General features: G+C 42.4%; 1 protein-coding gene across 1 annotated transcript in view; it reads left to right on the forward strand.

Annotated features, from left to right (window-relative positions):
- Positions 1-14,976: 14,976 nt before the first annotated feature.
- The window catches only part of ZNFX1 (zinc finger NFX1-type containing 1), a 63,089-nt gene continuing 57,199 nt past the window's right edge, over positions 14,977-20,866 (forward strand). Inside the window, exon 1 of the mRNA XM_073606304.1 lies at positions 14,977-15,168. Coding sequence (XP_073462405.1) covers positions 15,066-15,168 — 103 coding nt within the window. The 5' untranslated portion in view covers positions 14,977-15,065. The remainder of the gene's footprint in view (positions 15,169-20,866) is intronic.

Genomic DNA, 20,866 nt, shown 5'->3' on the forward strand with positions numbered 1-20,866 from the left:
TGGGGGAACATGGGCCATCAACACGAGATCAATAAAAGACATGAGAGATGGATGATAAGAAATAACTAGAAAAGCTACAATTTCTGGGGACATTGTGTGGTGTTCTTGCCTCTACAACTGGAGTGGGCGGAGTAACTGGGTGGAGTGGCTTGAGTAACTGTTGTGTGGTTGGAGTAACTGTGAAAAGTGTTAAAAAGCTTAATATTTTAAAAAGTATAAATAGTAGTAAAAAAGTTGAAGAAGCCCCATCATTAGCTGAAAGAGCTGAACATTTTTTTTCAAAAATATTTTTTTTTTTTCAAAAATGATTTTTTTTCAAAAATGATTTTTTTTTCAAAAAATGTTTTTTTTTTTCAAAAAATGTTTTTTTTTTTCAAAAATGTTTTTTTTTCTTCAAAAATTCTAATTTTTTTTTTCATGGGGTGGTCATGTTTTGGCTGATCATGTTGTGGTCATAATGTTTTGGCTGATAATGGGGTGATCATAAATTATTTGGCTGATCATGGGGTGGTCATAATGTTTTGGCTGATCATAATGTTTTGGCTGATCATGGGTGGGTCATGTTTTGGCTGATCATGGGGTGGTCATAATGTTTTGGCTGATCATGGGGTGGTCATAATGTTTTGGCTGATTATGGGGTGGTCATAATGTTTTAGCTGATCATGGGGTTGTCAGCTTTTGTCACCTCCCATTCTAGTTTTGAACATTTCGCCATTCATTCCTATGGGACCAATTTCGCCGCAAAAACAACGATATTTCGTGAACCATTTGGCGAAATGTTCCACAAAGTAATAGCACACCAATTGGGAACAAATACGTTTCGGTATATTACTGTCTATGTAGTGTAAAAGCTGTGGGAGGAGTTAGAGTGGTAAATTTGGCTATAAGAATAATAATATATATGTGAAACTAGAAAAGCTACAATTTCTGGTGAAATTGTGTGAAGTGTTCTTGCCTCTACAACTGGAGAGGGCGGAGTAACTGGGTAGAGTGGCTTGAGTAACTGTTGTGTGGTTGGAATGGCTGGAGTAACTGTGAAAAGTGTTAAAAAGCTTAATATTTTAAAAAGTATAAATAGTAGTAAAAAAGTTGAAGAAGCCCCATCATTAGCTGAAAGCTGAACATTTTTTTCAAAAATTATTTTTTTTTTTTTAAATATTTTTTTTCTTCAAAAATGATTTTTTTTTCTTTCAAAAATGATTTTTTTTTAATTATTTTTTTTTCATGGGTTGGTCATAATGTTTTGGCTGATCATGGGGTGGTCATAATATTTTGGCTGATCATGTTGTGGTCATAATGTTTTGGCTGATAATGGGGTGGTCATAAATTATTTGGCTGATCATGGGGGGTCATAAAGTTTTGGCTGATCATGGGGTGGTCATAATGTTTTGGCTGATCATGGGGGGGGGGGTCATAATGTTTTGGCTGATCATGGGGGGGTCTCAGTGTTTTGGCTGATCATGGGGTGGTCATAATGTTTTGGCTGATCATGGGGTGGTCAGCTTTTGTCACCTCCCACTCTAGTTTTGAACATTTCGCCATTCATTCCTATGGGACCAATTTCACTGCAAAAACGACGATATTTTGTGAACCATTCGGCGAAACGTTCCACAAAGTAATAGCACACCAATTGGGAACAATCCGCACGTTTCGGTATATTACTGTCTATGTAGTGTATAAGCTGTGGGAGGAGTTAGGGTGGTAAATTTGGCTATAATAAGAATAATATATATGTGAGATAACAGTAAGTGGTCTTGCTATGCAAGAACACTTAATAACAATATAGTGGCAGCCCCAACCTATTTGTTATTGGATAACACTGAGGACATCAATTTCCTCATTGAGGCCCTCAGGCGAAACGGAACCTAATAAATATATCCAAAAAGTTTCCCTCCTACATAGAAGGGAGAACCTCTCATTTTCAGTTAGGGTCCCCCTAGAAATGGCCTCAATTGCAAGTACTTCCATATGTCTAAAATCTTTGTTGTGTACTTGGCGGAAATGTGTTTAATGCACCCCTTCTTGGCTAGTCTACGATGTTCACCTATTCTGGTTCGCAGAGTAAGTATCGTGCGACCAATATATAATGAGCAACGTAAGACATATATAACAAATTCCGTAGAGCACGTGATGAATCGTTTTATCTAAAAAGATTTGCCTCTATTGGTGGTTATTTCTGAACGACCATGGGGAACTGATTGGCAGATGAGACAGCCTCTCTTGCGACACTGAAATATCCCAGTCCTATTGTCAAAAAAGGTTTTAATGTCAAGAAAGAATCCATTATTAGGTTTTGTTACTGGGGGCAATGATGTTCTTTACCGTGCGTGACCGTCTATATGTGACTTGTGGCCTAGATGGAAGTGTGGGAGCTAGAACATGATCGAGTTTCAGAATATCGTAATGTTTGTGTATTATTTTAGTGATGGTCCTATATTTGCTATTAAATGTTGATACAAATCTTACTGTAGAGGGCCTATCATTTGTATTTTGATATTTAGGCAATTGGATTATGTTCTGGTGAAAGGCATCCATCACTAGATCCTTTGGATATCCTTTCTCCTCTAACTTTTTTTGCATGAGTCCACCATGTAATTGTCTGTTTTTGTACAGTTTCTCCGTAATCTATGAAATTGACCCTTGGGAATGTTGTTATTCCACATGGGATGATGGCAACTGTTATAGCGGAGATAAGAATTACCAGATGTGGGCTTATTGTGATTGCTGGTGATGGTGGTATATTTATTGTGAGATAAAACCAGATCAAGAAACACCAATTCATTCTGGTTGATCTCATGTGTACAAGACAATCCAAATGGATTGTCATTGCAATAGGCTACAAAGGTGAAAAAAAGTTCTGGACCACCGCTCCAAATTAGTAGAACATCGTCAATATAACGGCCAAAAAAGATTATGTATTGGGAAAACGGATTGTCGGCCCATATGTGTTTTTCCTCCAATACCCCATGGTTAGATTCGCATATGCAGGAGCAAAGCTGGCCCCCATGGCTGTGCCCCTCTTTTGAAGATAAAATTGGTCTAGGAACGTGAAATAATTATGGCACAAACAGAAATCTATGCTGTAAGCAAAAAATCAGCTTGCCTGGAGTTCATATCACCATTTCTACCCAAAAAGTACTGAACAGCAGCAAAACCCACATCGTGGGGTATTGATGTATACAGTGAAGCAACATCTAGTGATGCCCACATGTATTCATCTTGCCAGGAGTATTCTTTCAAAATATCAATGACATGACTAGAATCTCTGATGTATGATGTCAGTTGGCACACTATGGGTTGTAGTAGATGATCTATATAGGCTGACAGCCCGCTGGTGAAGCTATTTGTGCTGGCAACTATAGGTCTACCTGGAGGATCGACCAAATGTTTGTGCACCTTGGGGAGATGATAACATTAAGTACACCATCCCTATGAGCTGTCTCTACAAGGTTAACCAATTCACGTTGAAAGTTGGGATACGGATCAGAGGGGAGTCTTAAATAGGTGTCAATGTCTGATAATAGTCGATATGCTTCTCGGAGGTAATCTGATCTATCTTGAACCACCAGACTCCCTCCTTTATCAGCCTGTTTAACGATGATATTACCATTTGTGGTTAGATCTTTAAGAGCTTGTTGTTCCGCCCAGCTTAAATTACTAAAACTCTTGGTTGTGGGGCATCACACAGTTCAATAAAATCTTTATAAACAGCTTGATAGAATGTTTCAATATATGGACCCTTGGAATTGGCTGGATTGAATATAGATAAAGGTTTGAAGCCAGTGTGTTTGATATCAGGCTCTAGACACGGGCCTTGTGTATCACTTTCTATATCACATTCCACACAGCCTCATCCGTCCATGCCTAGTTACTGCCCTGCATAGCGGCTTACCTCTGCCTATGATGCTACGCTGGCAGTCTCAGTTGTCTATTTGTGTCCATTTCACACTGCAGTAAGCCGGGAAACCGGAAGTGACGCGGGTGTTCTGAAGAAAGCACCGCCCACCGTCCTCCGATCCCCGCCAATTAAAATGCAGGAAGGGAGGACAGAGACAAATCAGTGTAGAGTAGGAGTGTGCGGGCGCATCGTTTGTGCCCTGCACATGCCCTAAATGTGGGCAAATCGGTTTCCCAGCTTGCAATCAGCTGATTGCAAGCTGGGAAGCTTCCCATAGACCACCGTGTGTCCGGTGCCCGGACACTCTTTGTTTTTTACAGATTGGGGGAGCAGCGCCCATGCGCCCCCGATGGGTGGGCCGCCACTGCTCAGTGGCAGGCAGGAGAATAGGAATTGAGCATTGCCAGTGGCAAAGCTTTTTGTGTGAGCAAAGTTGAGCTGGACCAAGCCAAGTGTCAAAAATCTGCCCAATCTGCCTCTGCTTGTTGTATTTCTATTCCTCTGATAAAGGAGCTTTGCACTTTTGCCCTTTGTGTTTCTATTTCTGCTTCCCTTCTGGTAAAGGAGCTTTGCATTTTTTTTGATTCTGCATCAGCACAGGCCTCTATTATCTTATCGCTAATGTTGTACTTCTGGAGCGAGAGGATCTAGAAGAACATGTTGATGTGGTTGATGTGGATCTGTGAGATCTGGTCTCCTGGAGTTGAGCAATGCGGAGTTCTGCCTTACACTGGGCATTTTGCACTAAGAGATCCCTTTGTTGGTTTAGTGCATCAAACCTGGTCAGTTCTGCTGAAGAGTCCTCTATATTACAGTCCTGCAAGAAAGCTGTGTATTTTGCAAACAGCCACTGGTAGCGTTCGTACGTGGCAGATAATCGATCTATAGAGTTTCTTAGTTTAGCTGGTTGATCATTAAAGTGTGACAAAACTGACATGCAGTGTGAGGTTCTGTCCCATAAGTCTGACAGATTGCTGGAGAACTCATCTCTAGTGTCTTCATAGTTTTCTTTGAGTTTCTGTGTAGGTTTTATTGTACGTTTGGGTCTTACACTCGGTTCGGAAACATCTGTAGAATCTGCTCCCTGTACATCTGCAGGTTCAGAGGCATGATGAATGTGCGTTGGTTCAGCCACAAAAGGGTGCTCAGAGTCTTGTCTAGACATCTTTCACGTTTTCACAAGAAATGGTACTGTCTCTTTAACCACCTCAATACAGGGCACTTTCACCCCCTTCCTGCCCAGGCCATTTTTCAGTTTTCAGCGCTGTCGCACTTTGAATGACAATTGCGCGGTCATGTTACACTGCACCCTAATGAAATTTTTATCATTTTTTCCCCACAAATAGAGCTTTCTTTTGGTGGTATTTGATCACCTCTGCGGTTTTTATTTATTGCGCTACAAACAAAAGAAGAGCGAATTTTGAAAACACACAATATTTTTTACTTTTTGCTATAATAAATATCCAATTTTTTTTTTTTTTAACAAATTTTTTCCTCAGTTTAGGCCGATATATATTCTTCTACATATTTTTGGTAAAAAAAATTGCGATAAGCGTATATTGATTGGTTTGTGCAAAAGTTATAGCGTCTACAAAATAGGTGATAGATTTATAGCATTTCTATTTATTTATTTATTTTTTACTAGTAATGGCGGCGATCTGCGATTTTTATTGTGACTGCGATATTGTGGCGGACATATCGGACACTTTTGACACATTTTTGGGACCATTCACATTTATACAGCGATCAATGCTATAAAATTGCATTGATTACTGTGTAAATGTGACTGGCACGGCTTAACCACTAGGGGGCGCTCGAGGGGTTAATGTATGACCTAAGGAGGTGATTCTAACTGTGGGGGGAGGGGACTGACTGGGGGAGGTGACCGATCGGTGTCCCTATGTACAAGGGACAAGCCATCGGTCTCCTCTCCTCTCTGACAGGACATGGATCTGTGTTTACATGCACAGATCCACGGTCCTGCTCTGTTACCCGGTAATCGCAGGTGCCCGGCGGACATCGCGGCCGCCAGGCACGCGCACCGGGTCCCGAGCGACGCAGCGGGCACGCGTGCCCCCTAGTGGCTTGGGAGGGCGATGGCTTAGTGGTTAAGAAGACGAACAGCAACTTAGACAGATGGGGTAACACAGTTCAATGTAGAGAAACAGTTTTTAACATTCACATAAGGTGCAGTAAACTCGTGCAACCATGTGCTTCACAAGATGGCGGATGGCACTGAGCTTGATTGGAGATCAGGCGCACACATATACACAGCAGGCCGTGAGAATTCTATACATCTTTTGACTATTCTGACCTCTATGCCTGGCCTGTATAAGATATACACTTATATCACTGAGGACAATCTTCAGATAGTTTGAACTCACCAAATACTGATTCCATCCACAAAGGTGCTTTCATTCAGAACATCGGGTTACATCAGATGACAGGATACAAACAGATGAATAGGTTGTAGTATTTTTGCGGTCAAAAGATGATATTGTCTGTAGCTTACTATGCAGAATACATGTGCCCTGCTACATGTGGCTTGTTAGCTGCATCCATGACACAGGAAGTTTACAATCTCAGGAAGAAGGGTGGAGCATTACATACAAAGGAAGTGTGTCATAACATAAGGGAAACAGAACATAAGAAAACAAGTGAATTACCACAAAAGGTCACTAGATAGCAGCATGTGAATTAAATATAAACGTCCATAGAAAATGGTTAAAGCTGTTGTATACCTTTATTTGTAACTTTTACCTACAGGTAAGCCTATAATAAGGCTTACCTGTAGGTAAAAAAAATATCTCCTAAACCTGTAAGGCTTAGAAGATATTCCCCTCGCAAAGAGCCGCTGACTGCAGTGGCGCATGCGCACAGGGGACCCTCGGCTGACAGCCCGGCAAACTCCGGAGCTTGCCGGGCAGAAGTCTCCCGCGCGCATGCGCCAGAGCCGCGATACCCGGAAGACACGCCGAGGGGAGATGTCGGCTCCCTCGGCGTGGACCAGGTGAGATGCCGGCGCCTCGTTCTAAGGTAAGTATCTCATAATGAGCTAGTATGCGGTGCATACTAGCTCATTATGCCTTTTCCCTTGCAGGTGTAAAAAAAAAAAAAAAATGACAGCGGGTATACAACCGCTTTAAGGAACAATCTATATAAATTCTATGCCCCGTTGGGGTGGCACAATCAGCCTGGATGATGAACTTTATCTCTATTTGAAGGAACCAGTAATTGACAGAAGAAGTGGTGATCCTCTTCAGTAGTGGAAAGAAAATGAGTCACGCTACAAAAGACTTGCTTCTCATGCTAGAAGATACCTCCCTGCTCCTCCTTCATCTGTACCAAGTGAGTGTGTTTTCAGTGAAGTGGCAAAAATTTATGAAAAAAACTTAAACCGTTTAACAGGTGAACATGCTGAAATGTTATGCTTTTTGCACTATAATATTGTTCTACTTAACTGGGAGTATTGAAGAAAGTGTAACATCAGTGTGTCCTGTCCACTGTCTAGCTTTTTGCACTGCAGTAGTGATTTAAATTGAATCAGTGCAGTGCAATGCACTAGTAACAGTTATGCCCTGTACACACGACTGAACTTTCCGACGGAAAATGGGCGATCGGAAATTCCGACCGTGTGTGGGCTCCATCGGACTTTTTCCATCGGAATTTCCGTCACACAAAGTTTGAGAGCTGGCTCTAAAATTTTCCAACAACCAAATCCGTTCACGTAAATTCCGATCGTGTGTAGACAATTCCGACACACAAAGTGCCACGTATGCTCGGAATCAAGCAGAAGAGCAGCACTGGCTATTGAACTTCATTTTTCTCGGCGCGTCGTAACGTGTTGTACGTCACCGCGTTCTTGACGTTCGGAATTTCCGACCAACTTTGTGGGACCGTGTGTATACAAGACAACTTTGAGCCAACATCCGTCGGAAAAAATCTGATGGATTTGGTTGTCGGAATGTGCGATCGTGTGTACAGGGCATTATACGTTCTATGTCTTGGGAAGAGATTTAAGAAGTTATTGTTTTTCCTTGTCAAAAGAAGTTTATTGAGTATACAATGTTATAAAGATACATAAAGTAAGTTTACAAGGATCTATAAAGTAAGCTCATTGTTTTACAGTAGGGTTTATATAGGTAAATATCATGAAATTTCAAATATTAAACATTGGGTTCACGTAAACCTAAATTAAAGATATATATCATTTCCTTAGTTACTTTTGTAGGTATTTAAATGATTTATACCTATTATACATATTGTTTACAAGTAGAGTGTATATAGGTCAAATAAATTCTGATAATGAGCTTTAATCGTAAGGTGGAGAAAAGGAAAGAGAAAGAAGAAAAAGGGTTGAAAGGTAGAGGTATGGTCCACAAGGTTGTCCCGCTCGTCAGTTTATTATTCTTTTTAGTTCTCTTTGAAGCCTTAGAATGGGTGTCTCTGTAAGTCATTTAAGAAGTTATTGTTTTTCAAGCACTTTATTTTTCCCAGTTGTTTAGACCTCATTCATCACACCATGGTGCACTGCAGACAGAGATGTCAGTTTTGAAATCTGTGTGTTTTTCTCCCATCAGTTTTCATGTGAAGAATGAGCCCCTAATTTTAATAAACATTAACATGTTCAGTTTATACCAGATTTGTGCAAAAAATTGGTGTTATTTTTGAAAAGTTTAAATGTTCAAAATATTGGCAAATATTATCGGCAGGAAAGGTGGCAGAAATATCGGTATTGTATCGGCACCATAAAAACGATATCGGTCGATCCCTACTATTGAGGCATGGACTCCACTAGACATCACGCCGAATCGGCCAGCTTGCCTTCTTCCCATAGTGCATTCTGGTGCTATCTCTTCTCCCCCACAGTGAGCGACACACACATACCCAGCCATCCACCAGATGTAAAAGCAAAAACATGTTTTATCAGACCAGGCCACCTTCCATTGCTCCGTGGTCCAGTTTGTATGTTCATTGTAGGGACTTTGGGCTGTAGACATGGGTCAGCATGGGCACCCTGATCGGTCTGCGTCAATGTAGCCTCATATGCAACAAGCGGTGATGCATTGTGTGTTTTGATACCGGTCTATCAGAAACAGCATTAACTTTTGCGCAATTTGAGCTACAATAGCTCTTCTATTGGATTGGACTACACGGGCCAGCCATCTCTCTCTACATGCATCAACGAGCCTTGGCCACCCGTGATCCTGTCTCAAGATCTCCAGTTTTTCTTCCTTGGACCATTTTTGGTACTGCCAGTGGTCATTATGTTATGGCTGATCTGCGTAAACCTACCTGTACTCCCTCACTGTTCCTTGCTCCTCCACAGATAGTGACACTATCCAGCACTTCTAGATATGGAGGAGCATTTGACCTGCTCCAATGTGACAGTGCTGGTACCTAGGAGCCAATAATTAGACCCAAGCACTGTTAAATGAAGTGAGATTATTCCACCCCCAGGTCACTGACTCAACCAATCTCAGGGCTGGCTGCAGAGTAATAGGCTGTGAGGGAGTGCAAGTATGGGAAGGGTACCCTTGCTCTCAACGTGAAAGTATGTATTGCAGCACTGTTAAACTGCCTATTTAATATGAATGGGCTATAACACACCTCAATGCACAAACATTTAGTGCTTGTTTCATTTTTGCAGTGCAACACGCCACAACAAATATTATACATTGTAGTGCAATGTGTTGCAGTATTATCTCAACACGGATCTTTGTCTAGCAAAGCAACCATTTTAGGGCCACATATACCACACATGGCCACTAGGGATAGTCAATTCTAGCACAAAAAGGTTGCCAGTGTGTTGACGACAGATTCGTCTATGGAAACAGTTGCCTGCAGGCACCTCTGCCCCACCCTGAGCAGCAGCAAATATGTTTTTTCCCACAGTCTCAGTCAGACTCTAGGTTCTCTGGAATGTCTGCAACCTTAGGAGGACAAAAAACAATTCCTCTCTGAAAGCAGTAAGAAGAGAGAGAGACAGTACAGAGTTCCTTTCAACAGAAACAAAGACATACCAAAAATACTCCCAATGCGCATCCCAATCGAATGCCAGTTAAAAGATAGCCCAATTAAAGAAAAATAATATAAATGCAGCTTTTTGCAGCGCTACTTCACTTAAATCCGATGCTGTCTGTCCACCCTATCTGCAGAAAGTCCTCTTCTGCCGCAGGAGGTCATTCAACCCACTTTCCCTGTGCGTTGGCAGTCAGGGGTCTATTCTCTGGGGGTAAGTCATCATGCCGGCCTTCAGGGCCAGTTTACACCACAAAAACGCACTCCAGATCCATTCCAGGATGCATTTCTGTGTTTTTGGCGCGTTCCAGTGCATTTTTTATGCCTTTCGGATGCATTCCAGATTTTCTTCTTTTCTCCTGTTTTTTTTTTCCACTGTACTAGGGCCCGGTGTGTTTTTGATGCGTTGCAGTGCATTCCGGTGCGTTTTTAATGTGTTTTATAACATTCCAGTACAGTCCAATGCAGGAAAAATGCAGCATGTTTTTTTTCTGGAACTGGAAAGCCCTGGAACTGACCCCACTGATGTGAACTATGCCATTGGAAACCATATAACCTACTTTCCATGCATTTTTTTTTATACAGGAAAAAATAAAAACACACTGGACTGCATGTGGTGTATACTGACCCTCAAAGTACAACTGCACTGTACTGTGCTCACATGTGTTTATACTAGCACTGTTCTGTGAGTCAGGGACTGCCTACAGCCCCAAGAGCAAAAGAAAGACCAACGATGACACCAGACTGGGCAGAAGAACTTTGGAAAAAAGTATATATAACTTAAGCTTTTATAAGTAAAGTGCTGTGATGTTAAGCTGAAGTTTTGCTTTAAAGTGGAGGGCCACGCTGAAAAAAAAAATTGCACCAAAAATCCTAAAAAAAAAAAAAAAAAAACATTTGAAAAAAAAAACATTTTTAAACTCACCTGAACCCTTGTTGCTAGGCAGTCTTCCTAATCTGCCTCTTCCTATTCCGCGGCATGTCCTGTTCCTCGGTGAGCGGCCCCGTTGCCTTCTGGGAACTGTGTGTGTTCCCAGAAAACCATGGGGCCATTCACAGAGCGCCGCTCGTGTGTGCGCAGTAGGAGACTGGCAGTGAAGCCGCAAGGCTCCACTGCCTGTTTCCCTTAGTTAAGATGGCGGTGCCGGGACCCGAGAGCCGAGGGATGGGTCGGCCTCGGGCAGCCATCGCGGGCACCCAGGACAGGTAAGTGTGCTTATTTAAAGTCAGCAGCTACAGTGTTTGTAGCTGCTGACTTTAAAAAAAACATTCGCTGGCCGGAATCCTGCTTTAACCCCCCCTCCTTCCTGCCCAGGCCAATTTTTCAGCTTTCAGCGCTGTCACTTTTTAAATGACAATTGCACGGTCAAGCTACACTGTACCCAAACAAAATTGTTATAATTTTGTTCCCACAAACAGAGCTTTCTTTTGGTGGTATTTGATCACCTCTGCTTTTTTTTTTTTTCATTGCTAAACAAATAAAAATAGACCAAAAAAAAAAAAAAGTTTTTCTATGTTTCTGTTATAAAATTTTCTAAATAAGTGAGTTTTCTCCTTCACTGATGGGCACTGATAAGGCGGCACTGATAGGCAGCACTGATGGACACTGATAGACATCACTGATGGCACTGGCAGGCATTGCTGATGGGCACGGATTAGCATCTGTCTGGGCACTGTCATCCCTGGTGGTCCAGGGTGGCAGATACCTGGTAGCCATCCATTGTGGGCATCCCTGGCGGTCCAGTGTGGGCATCCGTGGGGGGGCTGATAATCAATCAGCGCAGACCCCCCCGTCAGGAGAGCCGCCGATCGGCTCTCCTCTACTCGCGTCTGTCAGACAGGAGTGAGGTAAAGCCGATACAAGGCTTTGTGAAAGGAGACCTTTCCAACTGAGCATCCACTGGGTTACTGGGTCTTGAGGATGGACCACTGGCCAGAACTTGCTTAAATAGTCAAACGAGCTACTGGCCTGTCCTGCATCCAGCGTGCTTTCTGAACGCACATTCAGTGCTGCTGGAGGGTTTATAACGGATCAAAGAGCGCGCCTGTCCACAGACTCCGTTGATGGGCTCACTTTTAAAAGAAATAAATCAATCCTGGATCATCGGCTATCAAGCCCCAGATAGATGCTGATGTAACTGACTGAGTTTGCTATGGATCTGGGATCCCTTGAAGAATGCCTATGCTGCCTTTCCTATGCCTGAATCTTGATGATGCTAGCTTCCAACAACATTTTTGGTTTAGGGCACCACCAACTCCCAAGGCCCAATTTTTCTGCCCCTGTGGTATGTAATTACAATTTTTAAACTAATATTTACCAGCAGGGCCTGTTCCTGCACCCAACAAGAGTAACTGTGAGGGGGTTACAGTGTTCTGGCTCCACCAACACCCAAGGCTCTGCACCTGTTTGACTGGGGCATGTAATTACATTTTGCTTTCCCTAGAAATTTACAGTAATAACGTGTGACGTAAAAAATTGGAACTAGCACTATTTTATTCTCTAGGGTGTCGGGCTTCAGAAAATATATAATGTTTGGCGGTTTTGTGTAATCTTCAGGCCGAAAATAATTTTTTTAAACTTGTGTGCAATAAACACAAAAACGGCTCTGGCAGCAAAGCACTTTTATTGTGTTTATTATATGAGTTATATTGATTCACATTTCATTAATTGTATATAGACAGCGCCCTTTCAGAATATTTTTTGATTCAGGTAGGTATAACATGTTTGTTATTTTAAAGGAAAAAAAAAACCTCACAAATGCTTTAGTTGAAGTCTATACAATAGATCAAAAAGAGGGTCATTTAACCTCTTCCGGACCGCCCACTGCACATTTACTGCGGCAGGGCAACCCGGCTGTCCGAAATGACGTACCCGTACATCGGTTTGTGCATGAGATACTCTGGGCCGGGGGGGGCACACGCGCAGGTCCTGCAGACTCGATGTCTGTCGGCAAACCACGATCGCTCCACAGAGAGGCAGAACAGGATCTGCCTATGTAAACAAGGCGGATTCCTGTTCTGACAGGGGAGAACATGGAGATCAGCTGTTCCTAGTATTTAGGAACAGCGATCTCCGTGTTGTCCCAGTGAGCCCATGCCCTACACAGTTAGAACACACTCAGGGAACACATTTAACCCTTTGATCGCCCCTGGTGTTAACCCCTTCCTTGCCAGTGTCATTTATACAGTGATCAGTGCATTTTTTTTTAGCACTGATCACTGTATTGGTGTCACTGGTCCCCAAAAAGTGTCACTTAGGGTCAGATTTGTCTGCCGCAATGTCGCAGTCCCGCTAAAAATTGCAGATCGCCGCCGTTACCAATAAAAACAATAAAAAAAAATTCAAAGTCCCTAAATCTATCCCCTATTTTGTAAATGCAATAACTTTTGCGCAAACCAATCAATATACGCTTATTGCGATTTTTTTTTACCAAAAATATGTAGAAGAATACATATTGGCCTAAACTGATAAATAAATTCGTTTTTTTAGATTTTTTTTTTTGGGGGGGGGGGGGGATATATAGTATAGCAGAAAGTAAAAAAAAAATTTTTTTTTTCCAAAATTGTCGCGTTATTTTGTTTATAACGCAAAAAATAAAGACCGCAGGGGTAATCAAATACCACCAAAAGAAAGCTCTATTTGTGGGGAAAAAAGGATATCAATTTTGTTTGGGTACAATGTCGCATGACCGCCCAATTGTTAGTTAAAGTGACTTAGTGCCGTATTGATAAAAATGGCCCAGTGAGGAAGTGGTAAAACCTTTCCGGGCTGAAGTGGTTAATCACTTCCGGACCCTCCACCGTCGTTATAAATCGGTACTATGAAGTGGAATATTGTTGTTATGGCAGAAGCTAGCTGCCATAACCCCGGTATCCTCTTCTTCAGCGGGCGGTCTGCTTTCAGATAAAAGTGGTCTCTGTGGCGGATTCGCCGCGAGATCACTTTTATCAGCGGCGGGAGAGGGCCCCCCCCTCCCGCCGCGCGCCGGTGCCCTCCACCGCTTACCAGAGCCGTCGGCAGCGGCGGAGGTGATCGGATATTTTCCCTAGCCTGATATGGAGACGAGTGAGGGGAAGATGGCCACCACCCGTCTCCATATCATTGCAGGGCAAATTATTATTTTTTTTTAATTGCATTTTAGTGTAAATATGAGATCTGAAGTCTTTTTGACCCCAGATCTCATATTTAAGTAGTCCTGTCATGCTTTTTTTCTATTACACGGGATGTTTACATTCCTTGTAATAGGAATAAAAGTGACACAATTTTTTTTTAAAAAACAGTGTAAAAGTAAAAAAATAAACGGTAAAATAAATAAGAAAAAAAAAAAATGTAAACGCGCTGCGTCCTGACGAGCTCCCGTGCAGAAGCGAACGCATACGTGAGTAGCGCCCACATATGAAAACAGTGTTCAAACCACACATGTGAGGTATCACCATGATCGGTAGAGCGAGAGCAATAATTCTAGCCCTAGACCTCCTCTGTAACTCAAAACATGCAACCTGTAGAATTTTTTAAATGTCGCCTATGGAGATTTATAAGGGTAAAAGTTTGTCGCCATTCCACGAGCGGGTGCAATTTTGAATCCTGACATGTTGGGTATCAATTTACTCGGCGTAACATTATCTTTCACAATATAAAAAAAAATTGGGCTAACTTTACTGGTGTCTTATTTTTTTATTTAAAAAAGTGTATTTTTTACAAAAAAGTGCGCTTGTAAGACCACTGCGCAAATATGGTGTGACAGAAAGTATTGCAACGACCACCATTTTATTCTCTAGGGTGTTAGAAAAAAAATGTATAATGTTTGGGGGTTCTAAGTAATTTTCTAGCAAAAAAAACTGTAAACAACTTGTAAACAACACATCTCAGAAAGAAGCTCGGTCCTTGGTTAAACAGTAAAAAAAAAAAAAAAAGGGGAGAAGGATTTAGTTCAAAAAGAAGGCCAGTTTCTCTAAATGAGGATAAAAGACAATTGTATTTTTCCCCCCATTTCCTTGATTTTCTGTACCCGTACATCCAGTTTCTATTCTCCCTTTTTCGCTTTCCCTCCCACCTTGGTACTTTCCATTCTCTAGGTCAGATGTGAGAATAGAAACTGAAAGCGTGGAATGGGAGGGCTTACGGCTCGCATATTTATACCAGCAGATGACAAAACAGAAGAAGCAGACGCCTGTGAACAGAGACCGAGGCAAGACAAGGAAGAACACTGATAATCATTGCAAAGGAGCTGAAGGAACACCAAAAAAAAGGTAATATAGAAATTGTCTAGGCCCAGAAAGGCGACCGCCAGGCCTAATCCCAACTAAACTGATGTGTCTGCTGTTACTGTTTTAAATGCATCTGATGTTTGTGTACGTTTCTAAACCGGGCGTAATCATGACTCGGGAAGAATAATACTTTGGTATGGCTAAATAGGGCCTTGTTTTTTTTTTTGAAGCATGTATGTATGTTGAACATCAAGCAGTTAGACATAGGCCTGCTCTGGAACCTGACAGTTGGAGAATAATAATTAGAACCTGGATGTTTCACAAGAGGCAACACAGACAGTTCACATTTTAGATACTTTCGTAACGAAGGATAGAACTGATTGCTGGGATTATTCAAAGCTGATGATGTCACTGCAAGCTAGAAGGAAACGAGATATGGACGTTCTGCGTTGTTATGCCGCGTACACACGATCGGACATTCTGACAACAAAATCCATGGATTTTTTCTCGACGGATGTTGGCTCAAACTTGTCTTGCATACACACGGTCACACAAATCTTGTCGAAAATTCCGAACCTCAAAAACGTGGAGATGTACAACACGTACGACGAGCCGAGAAAAATGAAGTTCAATTGCTAGTGCGGCTCTTCTGCTTGATTCCGAGCATGCGTGGAACTTTGTGCGTCGGAATTGTGTACACACGATCGGAATTTACGACAACTGATTTTGTTGTCGGAAAATTTGAGATCCAGATCTCAAATTTTGTGTGACGGAAACTCAGATGGAAAATGTCCGATAGAGCCTACACACAGTCGGAATTTCCGATAACAAGCTCCCATCGAACATTTTCCATCGGAAAATCCGACCGTGTTTACAGGGCATTACTGTGGGGCGAGGAGGAGGGTATGATCAGGCATAGCTCCCAACTATTCCTGATTTCGTGGGACTGTCCCTGATTTTGAGGGACTGTCCCTGATTTTGAGGGACTGTCCCTGATTTGGAGCAATGTCCCTCGTTCCCCCTCATTTGTCCCTCATTTTGGTCTGATCCATATAGTTGTATATAAAATGCACTTTTTATCTTTCAAAAAGTGTTTCCCAGTGCTAAACTTTTCATCCAAATTCTAAATTGGTGCATTTGCAAATTTTAAAAGCCAATATAAAGGAATAGTAGTGGTAAAAAAAAAAAAGCACTTGTGGATTTAATTAACCTTTTGTTTTGGATAATTCTCCTTTAAGGGGGTGTGGCAGGGGGCGTGTCCTATGCCTACATACGTTTGCTAGTAGGTGTTCCTCATTCCCATCTCAAAATGTTGGGAGGTATGTCATCGGGGATTTTTTCATTTCTCAAAAGGGGTGTGGCTTGTGTTGCTGATCGATCAGGTAATGGCTCGAATGGATTAGGGTATAGGTTATTTGAACCAGAATTCTTTGCAGTTCCATGGGATGACGTCCTTAGAGGGACACTAATGTACGTTCACAAACCACACAGTTTTAGGGTTGATTCTCAAAAGGAATACGTTTTTTGATCAGAATCAGTAAAAACTGTATTCACTTAAAGCGGAGTTCCACTTATATAAAATTCAGCAGCTACAAAAATCGTGGCTGTCAGCATGAGATCGGTGAATTTTTGTTTTATGATCTCATGTATTACAGCCTGGAGGAGTGATGTGGGGTCTTATTGACCCTGCATCTCTTCATAAAGAGGACCTGTCATGATAGATTCCTATTACAAGGGATGTTTACATTCCTTGTAATAGGAATAAAAGTGATCAAAATAAATTAAATGTAAAAAAAAAAGTGTAAAAAAAAAAAAAAAAAATAAAGTAAAAAAAAAATGAAAAATTAATTTTTAAAATGCCCCTGTCAACGGTAGCTCGCGCTCAGAAGCGAACACACACGTAAGTCCCGCCCACATATGTAAACACAGTTTAAACCATGCATGTACGGTATTGCCGCATGCGTTACAGCGAGAGCAACAATTCTAGCACTAGACCTCCTCTGTAACTCTAAACTAGTAACTTGTAAACATTTTTAAAGCGTCGCCTATGGAGCTTTTTAAGTACTGAAGTTTGGTGCCATTCCATGAGTATGCGCAATTTTAAAGTGTGACATGTTGGGTATCTATTTACTCGGTGTAACTTCATCTTTCACATTATACAAAAAAATTGGCCTAACTTTACTGTTTTGTTATTTTTTAATTCATGAATTTAAAAAAAAAAAAGCGTTTGAAAAATTATTGCGCAAATACTGTGCGAGATAAAAAGTTGCAATGACCGCCATTTTATTCCCTAGGTGTCTGCTAAAGAAACAAGTATAATGTTTGGGGGTTCTGAGTAATTTTCTAGCAAAAAAAAAAATATGATTTTTACATGGAGGAGAGGAGTGCCGGAATAGGCCCGGTATTGAAGTGGTTAATATGCCGTGACCAATGAATGAAGTTTTGGATCCATTTGGAGAATCCTTGTTGTGCTGGTGACATATCTTCACCTTTGTACTGAGAGAGAGGAGCAGTAGATTATGTAGTACTGTTAAGCAGGAAGCAGAGCCTGCACATGTAATGAGCAAATATGGATGCCCCCTTTGTCCATTTATCTTTACAAGTTATACACAGCAGCAGTGTTGTATGATGCTAGCCATAGATAAAGTAGATGTTTGGATTTGGGGTGATAACATTTATTGGCTAACTATACAGACTGTTGTGCAAGCTTTAAAGGCACGTGTTGTAACCTTCACCCCTCGGCAGGGGATGCGGGCTCATATCGCAGTACCTAAGCACCAGCTGGTTTTCGCCAGTGCCCCTGATCGTGGAGATGGGGTTCGCTGCGCGCTGGTACCATGTCACACCCCTCAGGATTGTCCCACTATGGGTAGGGTTGTCACCTGTCCGGAATTCATCCGGACAGTTTGGGTTTGGAATCATGCGTCCGAGTTTCAGACTGTCTGAAACCCGGACACATTATTCACACTGGACTAGGACTTTCCAGCAGGGTTGCTGGCTGCAGTTGTATAAGCCAGAAGTGTCTGTTACACTCTCTTTCACACTGCCCAGCACATGTAGGTTTAGGAGATATTTCTTGGACCTACAGGTAAGCCTTAATCTAGGGCTTACCTGTAGGTCAAAGTGGTCTGTAAGGGTTTACAACCACTTTAATGCATCCATCCTATGCATTAAGGTGAAAAAACACCTGGCAGTCACCGGTCCCCTAGCCCCCCGTTTTACTGACCTGAGCCCCTTTATCTCCTTGGCGGGGACGCGCTGTCCCTCTCTCAATGGGGTCCTGGCTCTTGATTGGATAGATTGATAGCAGCGCAGCCATTGGCTCCCGCTGCTATCAATCAAATCCAATGACGCGGGCGCCGGGGGGTGGGGCCGAGTCTGGCATTCATGTCTGTGGACGCAAATGCTGGACTCGGGAGCGCACCCGCAAGGTAACCCTCTCGGGAGAGCGCTTCTCCTAGGGGCTTATCTGATACGGGGAGGAGCCGCAAGAGCAGCCAGGGGACCCCAGAAGAGGATGTTCAGGGCCACTCTGCTCAAAACGAGCTGCACAGTGGAGGTAATTATGACATGTTTGTTATTTAAAAAAAACAAAAAACGATCCTTTACAATCACTTTTATGCCTATTTACCCTTGTGGCCCAGTGATGCCCCTCATGGCCTCTTTTTCTTTTCACTCTATTCCGCCCCTTCTCTTTCCCCCTTCTTGCCATCCTACTCTCCTTTCCCCCTCATTTCCACCGCCTTTGTCTTCTATTTTTATTTCTCCCTTTCCTGATTATGGTGACCCTCAAGCCTATTTCTGGTCCTCTCCCTGTCCCCTATTGGGGGTTGGCCTCTTTTTTTTTTTGAGAAGTAGAGTGGATAGGTGGGATTAAAGTGATTGCAAAGGAAACATTTTTATTTAGAAAAAAAAAAAAAACAACAAACATGTCATACTTACCTGCTCTGTGCAATGGCTTTGCACAGAGCAGCCCCGATCTTCCTCTTCTTGTGTTACCCACTGGCACTCTGGGCCTCTCCCCATTGTGGATTCCCCCCATAGCAAGCTGCTTGCTGTGGGGGCACTCGTGCGTGCTCACTCCTGAGCCGGCTCTCTGCATCCATAAGAAACAGAGAACACATCTCAGCCCTGCCCCCCTACTCCCGTCTCACTTGCTGTGATTGACAGCAGTGGGAACCAATGGCTCCTGAATCTCAGCCAATCAGGAGGGAGAGACCTGGGAGAGCCTCCGGTCATGTGCACATGGCTAGATCGAGATCGGGCTTAGGCAAGTATTAGGGGGAGCTGCACACTGAAGGTTTTTTTATCTTCATGCATAGAATGCATGAAGATAAAAAAAACCTTCAGCCTTTACAACCACTTTAAGGATACCATGGTGTCTTGAATGGCTAATACCAGCATACAGTATGTGCTAATGTACTTTCTGTTTTTGTTTTTATGTACACTGCCAGATTTTGTATTTTATATATATTGATTGGTTTGCGCAAAAGTTATAGCGTCTACAAACTAGGGGATAGATTTATGGCATTTTTATTATTTTTTTTTTACTAGTAATGGTGGCGATCTGCGATTTTTATCGGGACTGTGACAATATGGCGGACAGATCGGACACTTTTCACACATTTTTGGGACCATTGGCATTTATACAGCAATCAGTGCTACAAAAATGCACTGATTACTGTAAAAATGTCACTGGCAGTGAAGGGGTTAACACTAGGGGGCGATCAAGGGGTTAAATGTGTTCCCTAGTGTATGTTCTAACTGAAGAGGGGATGGGACTGTCTAGTGGAGATGACAGATCGCTGTCCATACTTTGTATGAACAGACGATCACTCTCTTCTCCCCTCAGAGAACCGGGATCTGTGTGTTCACACACACAGTTTTCGGTTCTCGCTGTGTCACGAGCAATCGCGGGAGCCCAGCGGTCATTGCGCCTGCCGATCACTCGCATCAGCTAGTGGCCACAGGGCGAAGCGACGTAACATAACGTGCCATTCTGCCGCAGTAAAACTGCGGTGGTTGGTTGGCAAGTGGTTAAAGATGAACTCCAGTGTTACCTTCCTCCTTGCACAGTGGTACAGACACTTCTCTGGTACTGAAACTGTTTACTTATTTCACTGCACACTGTAAGCTGTTCACAGTGTACATTAGAATCTGCAGTATGCTAAATAAAGCCTTCCTCATTTCCTGACTGAAGGACATCCAGCATCATCTAGCACTTTCCTCCCCAGGCTCAGGCCTCATGCACACTGGACGTTTTTACAGCGGCTATTTTTGGCTTCAGACATTTTTTTCTGCAGCCAGTCAATTCCACAGCATGTTATCCTATGTGTCCGTGCACACATAGGCTGTTATCAGCAGTTTTTGGCTGGGGAGTTTTCTGGCTGAAAAAAACCCCCAGAACTAGCGAGTTTTGAGAGGAGTTTTTTAGCTGTAAAAAAAGCTCTAACTCTGAAAAAAGCTTAAAAACGCAGCTATTCTGCGTTTATCAGCATTTTTGAATCATAAGCTTTTTTCAGCTGTAAAAACGCTCCAACTCTGAAAAAAAGATGGAAAATGTGGCTATTCTGCGCTTATGAGCCAGAAGCCTTTGTGGAAGTATAATTTTGTTAAAAAAAAAAAAAAAAGCCACAGCTAAAAAAAACACTACTGCAAAAACGCTGAAAAACTCATGGGACTGCACTCTGCACAAATGACCCAAAAGAAAAACATACCAAATACAACCAACCAAAAATA

Source organism: Aquarana catesbeiana, linkage group LG12 (assembly GCF_042186555.1).
Source record: "Aquarana catesbeiana isolate 2022-GZ linkage group LG12, ASM4218655v1, whole genome shotgun sequence".
In the NCBI taxonomy this organism is placed as follows: domain Eukaryota; kingdom Metazoa; phylum Chordata; class Amphibia; order Anura; family Ranidae; genus Aquarana; species Aquarana catesbeiana.